At 39.9% G+C, this 17993-nt stretch overlaps 1 protein-coding gene across 1 annotated transcript in view; it reads left to right on the top strand.

Moving 5' to 3' along the window:
- C13H10orf67 (chromosome 13 C10orf67 homolog) overlaps positions 1-17993 on the top strand; it is a 96902-nt gene that overhangs the window by 39418 nt on the left and 39491 nt on the right. Inside the window, exons 6-8 of the mRNA XM_081556780.1 lie at positions 2590-2737; positions 3811-3869; positions 13411-13476. Coding sequence (XP_081412906.1) covers positions 2590-2737; positions 3811-3869; positions 13411-13476 — 273 coding nt within the window. The remainder of the gene's footprint in view (positions 1-2589; positions 2738-3810; positions 3870-13410; positions 13477-17993) is intronic.

Raw genomic sequence — 17993 nt, 5'->3', positions numbered from 1 at the left:
TGGAGAACACCCATTTCCAGAAATGGTTCTTTCACTACTGTTTGGGATTCTGAGGCCTTGGACAGGGATACTGCACATCCTGTGGCTGTTCACAAGAGAAATAGCATGTGAGCCGGCACTTGAAGTCCTAGTGTCCACTGCATGATAGAAGAACTCTAAATTGACACGTTCCTTTATAAATTTTAAATCCCAGAGTGACCATGGATCACACTGCAGGCTGTCTTGGGCAATAATGTAGCTTTAAATAGCTTTAACTAGTTAACCACCTTTTAATGATCTCCATCCTTCTTAACTTCAGTTTATTAACGCAGCTTGTTTTAAAGAAGTCTCGTGGTTTCAGTGAGCCCAAGCTAGTGGTGTGGGCAGATGGTAGAAGAAACACCACCACAAAACCTGCCACTCAGAGTGTAACAGATGACCGTAGCCGCCCAGAACTATCCCTTTGTTCATTTTGCTAATGAGTGTCCTCATTGCTGTGGGAATCTGAATAGTTAATTACTTGCAGTTCCTGCAGCTGACAGATGGTGGGGACAGAGCTAAAGGTTAACATCTCAGGGACTGGGGCTGTCCATGGACTTGTGGGAGGGGGGAAACCCTTGAGTTGAAAGTGTCGCCTTATTTCCTGCTTTTCTAGAGATTTTTAGAAAAACCATTTAGGTGCTAGCTGCCAACCCTTGTAAATTTTACACTTCATCTGATTATTCAAATAGTTCTCGTTTCATTTATTATAATGGATGCTCACGTAATCCACAATGGATGTTCATTTTCTGCCACCGTTAGGAAATGTACGTTTAAGCCAATTAAGGCAAACGCTGTTTGCTTTTTTAAAAGCTTTTTCAGTCTAGAAATTCATTCTTTTGATGTTCTCAAGTTGAACCATGTGGGACAAGAAAATAATGACCGGGATTCTTTCTTATTAAGAAAACAGTGCTATTAGTTTTTAAATTAGTTAGTTCTCATTTAAGAATGAATTGGGCTAAAATAATTTTAAGTGGAATGGTGAATCAAAATCATGAAGATTCACAATTGGGCTTAGTGCAAAATTTAACATCATCATTATAAACATTATAAATATCAGTCTGATATAACTGACTTCATTAAAAAGTCCCTTGTTGTTTTTCAAGGGTTTATTCATGTACTATAAAACATGATAGCTACATATTTTTCTTTTGAACCATTATGACCACAGAGGAAACCTTTTTTTAATAATTTACTTTCAGTTATCTCTAAAGTTAAATAAAAGTATACTTTCAAAAGGACACTAGTTATATTGGGAGGAATGACTTTTGGGGAGATGACTTTTGTTTTTGAGAGGAGATTTTATTCTTATGTATTTGCAATCATGGGATTGCTACTAAAAGAATAGCTTATAATTCATCTGAAAATTAAAGCTTAAAAGTATTTCTTGTGTCCATATTAATTTTGAACAAAGGCATATAGACACTTCTCTTTTAATGTAATAATACAATGACTTTCAAGCATGTTCTTTACTATTTTGAGATTGCATAACCAGTTTAATATTTTACCATCGTGAAATATAAAGTTCTGCATCAGCTTCTCCAACTCATTGCATCTTAATTTGAAAAAGAAGTACAGCAAGTAAAATCTATACAGCCATAAGCAAGTATAGTCAGATATTTTCAATAGCTTTGAAACAGACGAGAAGAAGAAAAGAAGAGTAGCTGTCCCAATAAGCTTCTATTGCGTAAGAAAAAGCGTCTCCCGTAATGGACATGGCAAGATTTAAACAAAAGACGCACATAATAAAAATGTAAATGAGTTTGCTTTACTAAAACTATAACTTTAAAGTCTTTTGTTGTAAGTTATCCTGAAACCTTCTTACAAGGTAATCACTGTTTGCATAGAGATTTAAACCGAAGTCTTCAATAGCATTCAACGCCTGCACAGTCCCAGTGTGACAGGCATGCAAAGCCACGTTAATGTTCAGAATATGAATTGCCTCTGGGTGGCTCCTCCACCAAGCAGAAAACCCAACTGTGTGGATATCCGTGTGCCTGATGGGCTCCATGCGGCTCCCAGCCTGAAAACGTCACCACTTTGACATGTGGTGTGCTCCTCTTGACACTGGCAGCGCTGACACTGGGAAATGCCACAAAGGCAACAAGCCCCCCCTCCTTAGCTCTGCACTCTGCCCCCCGCCCCCCGCCCGCACCCCCTTCCCCCGGCACTGCTGCCCGTCCACGGTCTCCCCAGCCTGCCTGGTTACGGGCGGACAGCACTTCAGACACACACACAGAGGGAAGTGTGGGTGGAGGGGCCCCAGCTGCCTCCCCGGACACAGCCTCCATAATGAATTGACCTGAATGATGAGGGCACACAAACAGTATGATATGCATTATTCCTGTCAATAAACTGTCCCCATGTGCTGTGGTCTTTGTACAGAAGGTACTGCAGCCTTTCTTCCAGCAAGCTCTATTTTACTCTCCTTCCCTTTTTACTATTCATATTATAAGTGTGTAATAGAATTCAGAAAATTATATGATAGCTCTTCTGTATCTGTATTGTCTCGTCTTGCATATTTAAATCCTTGGCTCCCTGCTTAGAAATATGGAATTCTCCCTCTTTTAGGATTCTTTTATCAAAGAGAGCAGCCCTCTGAGAACAGCTCTAGAAAAGGAAAATTTGGAGTTCAAAACGGAAAATGAGAGGCTGCTTCAAGTCATTTCAGAACTCGAAGAAGAAATCCAGCTCAATGTAAAAGAAAATTCAGTATTAGGTAACATTTTAGAGTCATTTTTGAGAAAACTCTATACACTGGGCACTTTTATAAAATTCATGGCCATGCTTGTCTTTTTCAAACATGTGTTTGTTACCAAACCATATTTACATTTAAAATGTCAGCTTGTTAGCCACTTTTAATTTTCATTCTTTTCTTGGGACAGTAATTGGTCATACTCCCCTAGCCATGCCTTTTTAACTCAGGGTGGTTGTTTTTAAATCCAAGCACTGGCCTTTGAAAAATGTGCTCATCAGTGCTCAGTATCACTTAGAAATATTAGAAATATTAAACCCAAATTTCATGTGCTTAATCTAAAACCTAAAATTTATAACATTTTAATATTTGAGCATATATATTGAGGTGTGCTTTGTGAAGAATTGGCCCTTCAGGAAAATATGCTCCTACTTACTACTTTCTCTTCAATTTTTGGCACAAATTTTAAGTACAAATTTCCATTTGTTGACCCTATACCCCCTTCTTACGTACCATAAATATTGGTAAACACTGCATTTACATCACCGAAGTTGAATTGCTTTAAAGCATTTACAGGCACTGCTATCATTGCATTTATGTTAGTTACACAGTTTTGCCCTTGAGTAGGCAATATGAAGTTTGTAGTGAAACATTGATAAAATCAGATATGGGGCAATGTTTCTTGGATGTAAGTTATACCACGCCAGTGTAGTTTCATTTCTCTCCTGATGTGGTGTAATAATGCGTCTTCAGGTTTTGGTAGTTCTTACTCAGTCCATAAAGTGCCACCTGCTAAAGCAGTTTGTATTGGCTGTGACTAACAGCAAAAATGTCCCTTGCTAGACTCAATGAAAAGCTTTCAGCCTTCAGCCACACTTGGATCTTGAACTTAGTTCTTAATCCCTATCTGACCAGCCGTCTGAACAGCAGGAAGAAGGCTGTGAATGTCAAGGGCAGTTGTGAAGGTCATAGTCCTGCTAGGACTTGCGTCCACCATGCCTGCCAGCGGTGTATAGCCTTCCCTGAAGCAGGCAGATTGAATACAGGGCCATAAGCTTGTAATTTCATGGTTGGCCTCTCTCTCCTTTTGTTTACAGAAGATGAAATTATAAGTCTGAAAGAGATGGCAGAAAAGGATCATAAAACTATTCAAAAGGTACTGTAACTTTTTTACATTGATGAATGACTCTTTTCAATGGAAATATCCCCATAATTAATGAAATAACACTATGCCCCCCCTTGTCTTGTGATGTCGAGAAAAGTCGATTCCTGTATTTAGTGTTGTTTGAGATTATTTCTCTAGTAATAAGAAAAGATTCCATCTTGAAAATGAACTCATGTTTTCTTTCATTTGGCATAACTGAGTGTCTACCTTGTTGACTGTTAGGAATTGAAAAATCATATGACACAGGGAGTCCAAAGATATGCTTGTGGAAAAATGATATTATTAGGAATGGGCAGCCTATTTTCATATCAGTTGTTTGTTTTATCTTCATTTCTCTGTATGTGAATGAACTGGGTTTGTATTTTGCAGAAAATCTGTATTTAGAGCAGGGAATGCTTTTATATCATAAAGATCAAGATTTCCTGGGGCATCCAATGTTGCAGAACCATGGCAATTCCTGTCCTCCACACCCAAGTCAGGGGCTCCTGCTTTCAGCTTTCTCAGCTCTCAAAACCCTCTTCTGTGATGGTCAGTCTGCACTGCCAAAGGCCCTATAACCCAAAGACAGCACTGGTCTCTGATCTTTTTCCAGTGCTAAGCACTGGTACACTTAAAAATATCCTTTGAGTGATTTCATAGAATAAGAATGTATCTAGAGTTCATAAAATTTACAGATAAAAATGTGAATTTACATCCTCGAAGTATTCTAAATAAAGTTTTCCACAAACTGAATCGAGTATCAATATTTAAATGAAAATTAAAGTTAGATAAAAATTTTTAAAAATTGAGTTCCTCAGTCATGCTGGCCTCATATCCAGAGCTCATAAAGCTTAAGATTCAGATTTCAACCTAGATTTTGCACTTCTGGTATTTTTAGGTCTTATTTTTCATTAAAAAATTTTTTTTAAATTTTATTTATGTACTTATTTACTTTTGGTGGTTCTGTGCACATACAGAATCTTAGTTCTCAGACCAAGGATTAAACTCACACCACTGCAGTGCAAGGGTGGAGTCTTAACCACTGAACCACTAGGGAAGTCCTATTCTTAGGTCTTAGGTAAAATTAATTCCAAGAACTGTTGTTTATTTTTTGGCCACACGGTATCGGATATCTTAGTTCCCCTACCAGGGTTCGAATCTGAGTGCCCTGTATTGGCAGTGTGGAGTCTTAATCACTGGGCTGCCAGGGAACTCCCAAGAACTATTTTCTAAAGAAATGCATACTGTGATGGGTCTGAGTTGGGAGATATTTCCTATGATCACTGAATCCATCACAGGTTTTTACAACATGAAGTCATTTTCTGGTGCTTGAGCCTGTTTTCAATGGTGAGGGTACAAGTGTCATTCTTACAGAGATAATGGAAGTTTAACCTTCTTGGCATCAACTTTTATGTAAATATTTCTCCAGTTTCTCAGTCTGTGCTGTCACTGGTAAAGATGAGTCAGACAAGCCTACTCTTCTCTGGGAGGAGTTCAAGGAAATTAAAAAAAAGTCTCACCATTAAGGCATCAATTAGAAAGAAACATCGTCACTGAGTGGCTGGTCATACCTTGTACGAGCTCAAGTATTCTGATTAAATGCTGCCTTCATTTTCTAGAGCTGCACTGCCCAGCGTTAGCCATGTGTGGCTATTAAAAGCCTGTGTCTTGTGCAACTGAGAAACTGAATTTTAAATTATGTTTACTTTTAATTTTTAAATTTCAGTATAAAATACTGATACTTGTTTCAGTTACTGAAAAACTTTTATGTATATTTTGAATAATTTGAGCATGTGAATGTACATTTTTATTTGTAAATTTTATGAAATCTAAATGCAGATCAAGTATCTGCCATAAAATTTTAGCCTTCAAATTGAGGTGTGCTCTAAGTTAAAAATACACACTGGATTTCAAAGACTTAGGTGCTGTAAGAAATGTGAAATATTTTGCTAATGATTTTTAATATTGATTATTATATATTTCAGAGAAGGCAATGGCACCCCATTCCAGTACTCTTGCCTGGAAAATCCCATGGACGGAGGAGCCTGGTAGGCTACAGTCCATAGGGTCTCTAAGAGTCGGACACGACTGAACGACTTCACTTTCACTTTTCCCTTTCATGCACTGGAGAAGGAAACGGCAACCCACTCCAGTATTCTTACCTGGAGAATCCCAGGGACGGCGGAGCCTGGTGGGCTGCCGTCTATGGGGTCGCACAGAGTCGGACACGACTGAAGCGACTTAGCAGCAGCATTATATATTTAAGCTATTTTGCATAGCTATTGTATAAATAAAATTTATTATTAAAGTTAATATCATGTTTTTTTACCTTTTTAAGAAAGCTGTTTAAAATTCCATTATATATATGACACATATTTTTATTTGACAGTTTTGTTCTAGACAATTATAACAAATCTGTAGTTTGTTTGATCATATTTTTTATTCTGTCCCTCTTCTTTTTTTCTTTATATGCACTGGGCCTCCACACAGATATTGAATGTAGACATAATTTGGTTTTAAGCAGGAAAAATCTAGACCCTTGGGTCTCTGTTCCATTTATGATACTATAGTTACTTGGGCTGGTTTCTCATTCTCCTTCTTCCTGAGTCTCACAGGCTTACTGTGTGTATAGAATGAGATAATGTACGTCAAAAGGCTTTGTCAATTGGAAAGAAGACCAGGAGTTGTTGACCAAAGTGAGAGCTAATATTTACTGGTTTGTTTCCAGTAGTGAAGTTGCTCAGTCTTGTCCGACTCTTTGCGACCCTATGGACTGTGGCCTAACAGGCTCTTCAGTCCATGGAATTTTCCAGGCAAGAGTACTGGAGTGGGTTGCCATTTCCTTCTCCAGGGGATTTTCCCAACCCAGGGATCGAACCCGGGTCTCCCACACTGCAGGCAGACGCTTTACCGTATGAGCCACCAGGGAAGCCGCTTCAGCAATGTTCATTAGATGCCTTTTAGTGCCAGGCACTGCTGAGATACAGAAATTTTATACACACATACACACACATGGCCTTGTTGTGAAAGAGATCAAGTCTAGAGAGAGAGAGATGATAACCATAGGGGAGTGTGATGGGGCTGTAATAGACGTATGTACATAGAGAAGAGATGCCTTCATGGCAAACAGATGGGGAAACAATGAAAACAGCGAGAAAATTTATTTTCTTGGGCTCCAAAATCACTGTGGATAGTAACTGCAGCCATGCAATTAAAAGACGCTTGCTCCTTGGAAGAAAAGCTATGATCAACCTAGACAGCATATTAAAAAGCAGAGACATTACTTTGCCAACAAAGGTCCACCTAGTCAAAGCTATGGTTTTTCCAGTAGTCATGTTTGAATGTGAGAGTTGGACAATAAAGAAAGCTGAGCATCGAAGAATTGATGCTTTTGAACTGTGGTGTTGGAGAAGACTCTTGAGAGTCTCTTGGACTGCCAGGACATCCAACCAATCCATCCTAAAGGAAATCAGTCCTGAATATTCATTGGAAGGACTGATGCTGAAACTAAAACTCCAATACTTTGGCCACATGATGTGATGAACTGACTCACTGGAAAAGACCCTGATGCTGGGAAAGATTGAAGGCAGGAGGAGAAGGGTACAACAGAGGGTAAGATGGCTGGATGGCATCACTGACTCGATGGACATGAGTTTGAGCATGGTCTGGGAGTTGGTGATGGACAGGGAAGCCTGGCATGCTGCAGTCCATGGGGTCCCTAAGAGTTGGACATGCCTGAGCGACTGAACTGAAAATTGACTTGGAAGGTTCTAGAAAGGCTTCACAAATTGTTCCAGACCTATCTCCTACTCCTTCTCTTGGACTGATTCCAGGTGTTTAGGGTTTCCCTGGTGGTTCACACGGTAAAGAATCTGCCCGCAATGTAGGAGACCTGGGTTTGATCCCTGAGTCAGGAAGATCCCCTGGAGAAGGTAATGGCTACCCACTCCAGTAATCTTGCCTGGAGAATCCCATGGACAGAGGAGCCTGATGGGCTACAGTCCATGGGGTTGCAAAGAGTTGGACACGACTGAAGCAACTTAGCATGCATACGTGTAGGAAGGTGGAAGGCTGCATACAGATTGTGAATGCGTAAAGTGGAACTCAGGAACTCTGGTGTGGCTGGAGCAGAAGGTGGGATCTAGTGAGACCACATGGTGAGATTTGTGTGAGTACAGGAAGAGGGGGGAGTCTGGGGTGTGAGGAAGGAGTAAACAGAAACCAGAAGAGTGTAAGGGAGCAGCTCAGAAGCCTTTGGATAAGCTACATGTTCCTCTTTGCAGCCCTCTCTCTGCTTGCAGTCGTGTCTGACTCTTTGTGACTCCATGGACTGTAACCCACCAACCTCCTCTGTCCATGGGGTTTTCTAGGCAAGAATACTGGAGTGGATCGCCATTTCCTCCTCCAGGGGATCTTCCCAACCCGAGGATCAAACTGGCATCTCATGTGTCTCCTGCATTGGCAGGCAGATTCTTTTACTGCTGAGCCACCTGGGAAGCCTTTCATCCCTGGATACAATTAAAAAATGAGTTGAAAATGGGACTGAAACACTGTTAAGATTCAGTAGCTTTTATGTTTAAATTTTAGTAGCTGAATGACAGCTGAATCTTTTTTCAGCTGTGGCAACAAGACGAATTTCCTCCTGAGAGGGGACAGACCAGCAGTCAGAGATTATATCCTGGGTGTGGCAGTGTCAGGATACAGGGCAGCATTTGTTGCTTTGGGGATAGTTGGAGGCACAGGCAGCATGGATCATAAGAGATCACGGAAGTTCAGAGGAAGGGCACCGAGCTGACCCTCGGAAGAAAGGTTAGAGTTCACCAGGAAAGGATGAAAGGGAGAGATGTGGGAAGAGCCAGAACATGTGTAGAGGGAGGGTACGTGACTGATTATGGTGGGAGGATGTGTGGGAACAGGGGTGGCTAGAAGTGGGCACATGGCTGAGGATTGTTATGCATTTCGGGGGGAGTGTGAGTTGCCTCCTGAGTGAATGGGGCACCTTGGACACGGGCAGGATGGGATTCATGTTTCAGAGAAAGAACTAATGGAAGAAAGGAAAATCCAGGGCCAGAGAGACATCAATTAAAAGATTTCTTATATAAACCAGGATAACTTAATAGAAAGTCCCGAAACAGGAAGAAGACAGTGACACGGGGATGAAGAAGGGAGTAGATGAATTCAAGAGATGATTAGGCCATAAAAGCTATGGTCTTTGATAAGACAGAAAGTGGGAGAGATAAAGGAAGAGAAGTGGAAGGCTGACACTCAGATGAAAATGAGAACAGTGGTAGAGCAGCAGAGAGTGGATTTCACAGAAACCAAGCAAGAGGCTTGAGAGTCCCTTGGACTGCAAGGAGATCCAACCAGTCCATCCTAAAGGAAATCAACTCTGAATATTCATTGGAAGGACGGATGCTGAAGCTGAAGCTCCGATACTTTGGCCACCTGATGCGAAGAGCCAACTCATTGGAAAAAACTCTGATGCTGGGAAAGACTGAGGGCAGGAGGAGAAGAGGGTGGCAGAGTCAGTGGACATGAATTTGAGCAGACTCAGCAAACTCTGGAAGACAGTGAAGGACAGGGAAGCCTGGCCTGCTGCAGTCCATGGGGGTTGCAAAGAGTTGGACACAACTTAGTGACTGAACAACAACAACAAAGCAAAAGGCTCAAGAAGAGAGGATCCATTCCAGCACTTCCCAGAGGCCAGGTGTGCAAAAGACTAGAAGTGAAGGATTGAACAATTAGCTTTGGCAATTAAAATGACCCTGGTAATTCAGTTCAGTTCAGTCACTCAGTTGTGTCCGACTCTTTACAACCCCACGGACTGCAGCACGCCAGGCCTCCTGTCCATCACCAGCTCCCAGAGCTTGCTCAAACTCATGTCCATTGAGTCAGTGATGCCATCCAACCATCTCATTCTCTGTCGTCCCCTTCTCCTCCTGCCATAAATCTTTCCCAGCATCAGGGTCCTTTCCAGTTACCCTGGTAATTAATGAGGTCATTTTACTGGAACATGGTAGTAACTGAGGAATGGAGTGAATGCAGACGTGGAGACAGTGTGCATGGGCAGCTTTCTAGAAGTTTGATTGTGGATGGCCAAAGAGAGGTCAGAAAGTGGTTGGAGGGGGATGTGGGGTTGAGGAAGGAATTTTTTAAAAGATGAAGCTAGAGCATTTTTAAATGACATCAGTGGAAAGAAGAATGAGTGGGTAAAAGTACGACAGAGAGAAGTGATGACTGATAAGAGACCCAAGGAGGCAGGAAGGCTTGGGGCCAGTGGCTTTGGTGTTTGCCAGTAATTGACGCCTGTTGGTAACTTAATGACACTTCTCTTCAGACCAAGGTATAATGACTCAACACAAAATCTTTTCCTTTCCTTCCATTTCTCATTCCTTTACTTTCTCTAAACCTGCTGTTCGGCCTTTCACATCTTCAACATCACCACCACCTCCCCTTCTGAGGCTCTCATGTACCCAGACCCAACTTTCCCCAACCCTGCCACTGGAGACAAATAGATCCATGTCTTTAGGTGACATTGCATGATGTTTATGGGATTTTAACTCTGTTCCCTCCTTCTACCCATCCTTATACTTGGATCTAATGAGCACCCTTTGACAAAAACACATTTTATTAATTTATTCAAGTACAGTTGGTTTGCATTGTTATGTTAGTTTCTGCTATACTGCTAAGTGATTCATCTATATATATATATATTCTTTTTCATATTCTTTTCCATTGTGGTTTATTGCAGGATGTGGATGGAATATAGTTTCATGTGCTATTCAGTAGGACCTAGTTATCTATCCATTTTATATATAGTCATTTATATCTGTAATCAGCACCCTTTCTAACCACCCGGTGCCTCTCTTCCCATCATTACTACTTCCCCCAGTTCCATTCCTCTGTGCTGTTCTCTAATTCACAGAGAATGCAGTAGACATGTGGTTTTTTCACCTCTGCACTCTCTTGCTCACCCTGTCACTTAGCCTAACCTCTTTTCCTTCTCCTTGGAAGAGGGGACCTTCTTCTTTGCCCTGACCCATCCTTCCACTTACTTGCCTGACTCCATCTCCTCCTTCCTTCTCTTCTGAGACCTTTCTTCATCAGCCAAACTCTCCCTCTTTCTCCCTCTCTTGTGCCTTTAAGCATTCCCTGCTAGCCTATAGACATAGCCAAGCCATCATTCTGGGTGATGTTCCTTGACTCTGGTCACCCCTGAAGCTATTACCATTCACTCTTCAAATATCAACTAAAGTAAACTTGTCTGTGTATCTACTAGCCTCTTCTTCACACTGCTGCTGTTGATAAAGTTCTCAGTGAGATTCAACTTGCCCTCAATCCTTGAGGTCAAGAACTATGTCTTATCCTTTATTACCTTTATGCTGCTGCTGCTGCTAAGTCACTTCAGTCATGTCTGACTCTGTGCGACCCCATAGACGGCAGCCCACCAGGCTCCGCCGTCCCTGGGATTCTCCAGGCAAGAATACTGGAGTGGGTTGCCATTTCCTTCTCCAATGCATGAAAGTGAAAAGTGAAAGTGAAGTCACTCAGTCATGTCCGACTTTGTGCGATCCATGGACTGCAGCCTACCAGGCTCCTCCGTCCATGGGATTTTCCAAGCAAGAGTACTAGAGTGGGCTGCCATTGCCTTCTCCGTATTACCTTTATATGAGCCCTCAAAAATATCTGCTGGAAAAAAAATCTTTACGTGTTCATCAAAGTCAGTGTCAAAACTTGATCTTCTTACTCCTCAAATCTGGACTCAGCTGTGTTTCCCACTTAAATGAATGACATTGACATCTGTCCCAGAGGACCCACTGACAGATCAAGGGTCCTTCTCTGCTTTCTTCTTCCTCTTTTTTTTTTTTTTTTGGCTGCTCTGTGTGACTTGTGGGAGGGATCCTAGTTTCCTGACCATGGTTTGAACCTGAGGGGCAAGTCTTAACCACTGGACTGCCGGGTAATTTCCATCCACTCTCTCCTTTGTACCTTATATCTGGTTGGTCACTAGGTCTGGAGACTTTCTTTCCAAAATTTACCTCTCGTCCCTTTTCTCTGCATCAATGTTGTCACAGAATTGGTTGAGGCCCCATCATTTGCCCATTTGTATAGATTCCTACTTCATTTTCCTATCTCCACTCTCTTCTCTTTCAAGTCTAGCTTCCACACTGCTGCCGTGGTTATCTAATACCCCAGTCTCACTTATATGCTACAACCTTCAGTGCTTTCTTTCCTATTGTCTTCAACATAACATCAGACTGTCTCAAAATGCTCTACATGATTTTTTTTTGTGCTGGGAGCCACTAAGCCCTTTCACATTTGCTGTCTCAAATTCTTTCCAGAAGAACTCTTCAAAGTAGGTTTTATTATCCAAATTTTATAGATGAGAAAACAGACTTGAAGCATAGAATCACTTTACCCGCACAGCGTAAGCAGCAGAGCTCTCTTTTGAGCCAACTCTCGCTCTGTACATTACACCCGTCTGCCCTCCCCTCCTAACTGAGGTGAGCGAGGCCCCCCATAACATCACCCTGAATTTCTGTCCCCCTTCATTTCCTGCCATTCTTGTCTGCATGCACCCTGGGTCCACAAACACCAAACCTTCCCCGGTTCCTACATTACTTCAGGCTTCACTGTGGTTACTTTGCTGTCTTTATTACCGTTTTCTTGGCCTTTTTCTTTGTCCAACTTGTTGAACTTCTACAGATCCCTCAAGACCTTTGTCCAATAGCCCTTCTGTGCCATTAACACCAGGGAGAGCCGATCTGTTTATAATTACAAGATTACCAGGTTATGTGGATTTTTAGGCTGTTTGACTCTGAAGACTTTATGTATTAACTTTTTTCTTACATATTACAGTCATTTTTTCACATTGTTCTCCTAGTATACTGTAGGTGCTCTGGCGAAGGGGATTGTTCTACTTCACTTCTGTACCTCCACAGCCGAACTAAATGTCTGGCATCTCAAAGGTGTTCCATACATGTTTATTAGATACGTGAATATATGAATTAATTGAATTGAATGGATGTCAGAAAGAAGGGTTGAATTTTGTCAGTGTTATATACCGCACACACACTATCATTTAAAATACTGAGGCAAGTCAAGTTGGTACAAAGGCCCTACAGTATATACTTTGATGGTTGTTTTCAACTGATATGAATATGGCTTGATATGTATATAAATACAGCACCAAAACCTAAAATAAGAGAAATGGTTCATATAAAGGGTAAAGCAATATTGTCCTTTTTGATAGACAGACTTACTTTATTATACATTGATGTCACATTTGGGGGCGGGGAGTAGGGTTAGAAAGGTTGTAAATAAATAAACTGGCATTCTCTGTATGTGTTTTGCCTGCTTATATAGTTAAGAAATAATTATATAATAGTATGTTTTTATTACACGGTAATCTGTGGCATTTAATTTTTGCTGTGATCATATTGGGATCCATTTTTCTTACATTTAGAATCAAAATCTTTCACTAAACTTCATTGAAGGGGAATCCCAGGTGTTTTGTTATCTTTAACCAGAATGTAATATTCTTCTCTTTCAGCTAATTGATGGCAGAGACAGATTACTATGTGAGCTTGAGGTTGAAAAATCATTAGTTCAAGATATGGTAAGAGGATTTACATTATTTCTTAATAAATTTGAATCCAGGAATTTGATCATGAAAGTTTTATAAACTTTATTTTTAACTGTTTGCGGTGAACTTTTTATTTCACTTTTATCAACAGTCTAAATGCATGCATAATTATAAACATTTTTAATGATTGTTTTGTAGAAAACAATTTAAATAGTATTATAATAAATATGCTTACTATGTAGAAGAGTCTTATACAACAAACAGTATTACAATTTATAGCAGTGTACAAAATTTTTGTATTTTATTTTAGAGATTAAAAAAACAAATATGAGAGCCTAATATTTTGAAGGATTTGCTATTTTTAGTTACAAATTGCCATAAACGACAACAAAAAACAGCCCAGCCAGATATTTTGGCATTCTGTGTTTGTCTCATAAGAAAACACTGCCTTTTTATGTTCTTTTAAGAGACCTTTCCAGACGGCTGGTCTTTTATTTTATCAGTTGACTACCCACCCCCCACCCCAGGCTCCCCCACCTCACCCCCCACCCAGCCTATGGTGTCTTACTTCGGCTTTCAAACCGATCACCACTACTATGTCTTTGTTACAGTAAACTGACTGTGTTTATTATAATCAGAAATAAAACACAGCTTGACTTGCGTTCTAAATGTGCTTGAAAAGAATATGATACTGTTTAGAAGAGAAAAGGTTGTTCATAGGAAATCAGCGCCACTTCAGATATTGAAACATTCCCTTTTTTACAGCTTGTCACACTTTGTGCCAAGTCATGACTGTTTCCCTAACTCTGTTTTGTTGCTCTCAGCACCATGTGTTTTGGGGGCCTTGTCATAGAAATTAATGCAAAACAATGCTCTGGGATTACAATAAAGCCTTCTATGAAACCAACTTGGGAATGCAGGCAAGGAAAAAACTAATTATGGCTAGCAATCCACAGAAACCCTGTGTTAACAAATGTGTTATTTTGAACTCTGTACTTTTTTTCTAAAATTTTTATTTTGTTTTGGGGTATAGACGATTAACAAATAATGCTGTGATAATTTCAGCTGAACAGCAAAGGGACTCAGCTCTACATATACCTGTAACCATTCTCCCCCGAAACCTCCTCCCATCCAGGCTGCCACATAACATTGAGCAGAGTTCCATGTGCTCTACAGTAGGTCCTTGTTGCTTATCCATTTTAAATATAGAAGTGTGAACTCTTTGCTTTTAAATACCTGGTATATAAAAATCATCTCCATGAATTGAATATAGTTGGTCAATTTCTGCCTTACCCTCTTCTTCTTCTGTCATTCCCCTCACCCCAAGTCCCAGAGTTGCTTCTGAAAACAAACAGCTAAATGTGTACATTGTCATTAAAATGGAAAGTGTCTTTATTGAATGAGAAGCAAATGTGAAACTGTCTGTTAGCAATAGTAGAGAAAAAACTGAACTACTTCATCAGTGAGTTCATGCCTATGCTAGGAACAGACCCCACAGTTTGTAAATTACTTTGCCTCTTCATTTGAACTGTAAGTGGTTAACCGGTGCTATTATATTGCCCATGGGGGAACCAACTGTTTTATTTTGTTGTTTAGAAGTTTAGAAGTTGAGCACCATGCTTGTTGCCAAGCAGCAAGATCTTGCATTGCAAGCCTCATGACAGCACAAGAACCTCCAGCATGTTCAGAACTGGTCTGGAGGGTCACTTTTTTCAGTAGAGCGAGTGCACCTCTCATGACTGGGTTTCCACGGCATACCTTTGGGCCCCACAAGTTCACTATTTGACACTCCCTGCCCCCCATCAAGGGATTCTGTTATGGTGGCTATCTGAACTTTGTTGCTACAGTGCTTCCGCTGCCCGCCCGCCCCCCTGCCCAGAAATGGAAATTTGCAATGGGGGCCAGATGGAGAAATGGGAGAAGGTAGAGTTGACCAGAGTCACTTTGCAAAAATTAAAAGACTTTCTCCCTCCCTTGTCTGTTACTGTTTTTAATACAGTTTATGTTCTGACCTTTTAAGAGCCTAGTTTAAAAGTCAAAGAGCTTGTAGTAAAAAGGCAGGATCGGTAAGTATAGGTAAGCAATAAAGTATGGATGATGTACCCTTGGATTAGCTTTAGAAGAAGAATATGAAATAGTTTTGAATCTTTCTATGATTCCTAAGCTCTGTGGCTTTTATTTATCCTTGTTTTGTTCCAGTAGAGATATAATTGCCATATAACATAATATTGGTTTCAGGAATACAGCATAATGATTTGATATATGCATATATTGCAGAATCATCAGCACCATAAGTCTAGTTACTTAATATCCATCATCACATAAACTTACACCATTTTTTTTTCCTTGTGGTGAGAACTTAATTTATTCTCTTAGCAACTTTCAAATATACAACATAGTATTGTTAACTAGAATCACCAAACTGTACATTACATCCTCAGGACTTATTTACCTTATAACTGGAAGTTTGTCCCTTTTGACCTCCTTCACTCATTTTGTCCTCCACCTCAGGCAACCACCAATCTGTTCTCTCTATGAGTTTGGCTTTTTTGTTGTTATCATCTATGTTGTTTAAGGTTCCACATATAAGTGAGATCATGCAGTATTTGTCTTTCTCTCTCTGATTTATTTCACTCAGCAAAATGCCCTCCAGGTCCATCCATAGTGTCTCAAATGGCAAGATTGCTTTCTTTTTATGGCAGCATAATATTCTGTTATGTAAATATACCACATCTTTATCCATTCATCCATTGATAGACTCTTAGGTTGCTTCTGTGTCTTGGCTGTTGTAAATAACAGTGAACATGGACTGCATATATCTTTTTAACATAGTGCTTTGATTCCTCTGGATAAATATATGGAAGTGGAAATGCTGGATCATATGGTAGTTCTATTTTTAATCTTTTTGAGAAACACCTCTGTATTGTTTCACATAGCAGCTGCAGTAATTTACATTTCCACCAACAAGTGCACAAGAGTTCCCTTTTCTCCACATCCTTGCCAACACTTGTTATCTCTTGTCTTTTTGGTGACAACCATTCTAACAAGAGGGAGATGATCTCTCATTGTGGTTTCAATTCGTATTTTCTTAATGATTAGTGATGCTGAGCACCTTTTCATGTATCTGTTGACCATTTGAATATCTTCTTTGGAAAAACATCTACCCAGATCATCTGCCCATTTTTTAATTAGATTATTTGGGTTTTTGCTATTGAGTTGTATGAGATCATTTTGTATGTTGAATATGAACCCCTTGTCACATATACGATTTGATATATTTTCTCCCATTCTGTAGTTTGCCTTTTAATTTTGTTGGTTGTTTCTTTTGCTGTGCAGAAGTTTTTTAGTTCAATGTAGTTCCAAATTGCTTATTTTTTCACTTGTGCTTTAGAAGTCATATTTAAAAAAACACCATTGCCAAGAGCTATGGCAAGAAGCTTTTCCCCTATATTTTCTTCTAGTTTTATGTTTTCCGGTCTTACATTTAAGTCTTCATCCATTCTGGGTTAATTTTGTGAGTGGTATAAGATAGAGGTCTAGTTATATTCTTTCATATGTGACTATTCAGTTTTCCCAGCACCATTTATTGAAGAGATTGTCTTTTCTCCATGGAATTTCTTGGCTACTTCATCAAGTATCAGTTGACCATATTCTTGATTCTGTTCCATTACGTCTCTGTTTTTAATACTACTACCATACTGTTTTGACTCTATAGCTTTAAAATATAATTTGAAATCAGGAGGTATGATTCCTCTAGATTTACTCTTCTTCCTTAGTATTGCTTTGGTTTGGGGGAGATTTTGTGGCTCCATATAAATTTTATGATTGTTTTTTATACTTCTGTAAAAAGTGCCATTGAAATCTTAATAGAGATTATATTGAATATGTAGATGGCTTTGAGTAGTATGGTTTGCCTGGAAAATCCCATGGACGGAGGAGCATGGTATGCTACAGTCCATGGGGTTGCAAAGAGTTGGGCATGACTGAGTGACTTCACTTTCACTTTCTTTTGAGTAGTATGGACATTTTAACAACATTAATTCTTACAGTCCATGAACATGAAGTTTCTTTCCCTTTACTTGTATGCTCCTTGATTTCTTTCATCAGTGTCTTGTAGCTTTCACTCCCTTGGTTACATTTATTCCTAAATATTTTACTGCCTTTGGTGATATTGTAAATGAGATGCCTTTCTTTTTACTCTCACAGATAATTCGTTGTTCATGTATAGAAATGCTACTGATTTTTATATGTAGATTTTGTATATTGAACTTTCGTTTATCCTGAAGCTAACAAAAAGAAGGTCCCTGTCAGAAAACTACCATAATTGAACTCTTACCCTTAACTAATTTTCCATCTGTTTCATCTCAGTGCACCTTATTTCTAGGAAACAATCCAGACTTCAGATAGAAAGGAATTATGATGTCAGGGCACAGCACTGACTGATCTCATACTGGCTTCCTTGTTGCCCAAGTTCCCTCTGAGACATGCTTCAAATCTGTCTGTTACGTGTAACATGCCAGTGTTTGGCCTTTTAGCTAGAAAAGTCATAT

Source organism: Giraffa tippelskirchi, chromosome 13, assembly GCF_054371585.1.
Source record: "Giraffa tippelskirchi isolate mGirTip1 chromosome 13, T2T-mGirTip1v1.2.pri, whole genome shotgun sequence".
Lineage (NCBI taxonomy): Eukaryota > Metazoa > Chordata > Mammalia > Artiodactyla > Giraffidae > Giraffa > Giraffa tippelskirchi.
Note: the sequence above shows the minus strand (reverse complement) of the source record. Positions and strands in the feature narration are given on the sequence as shown.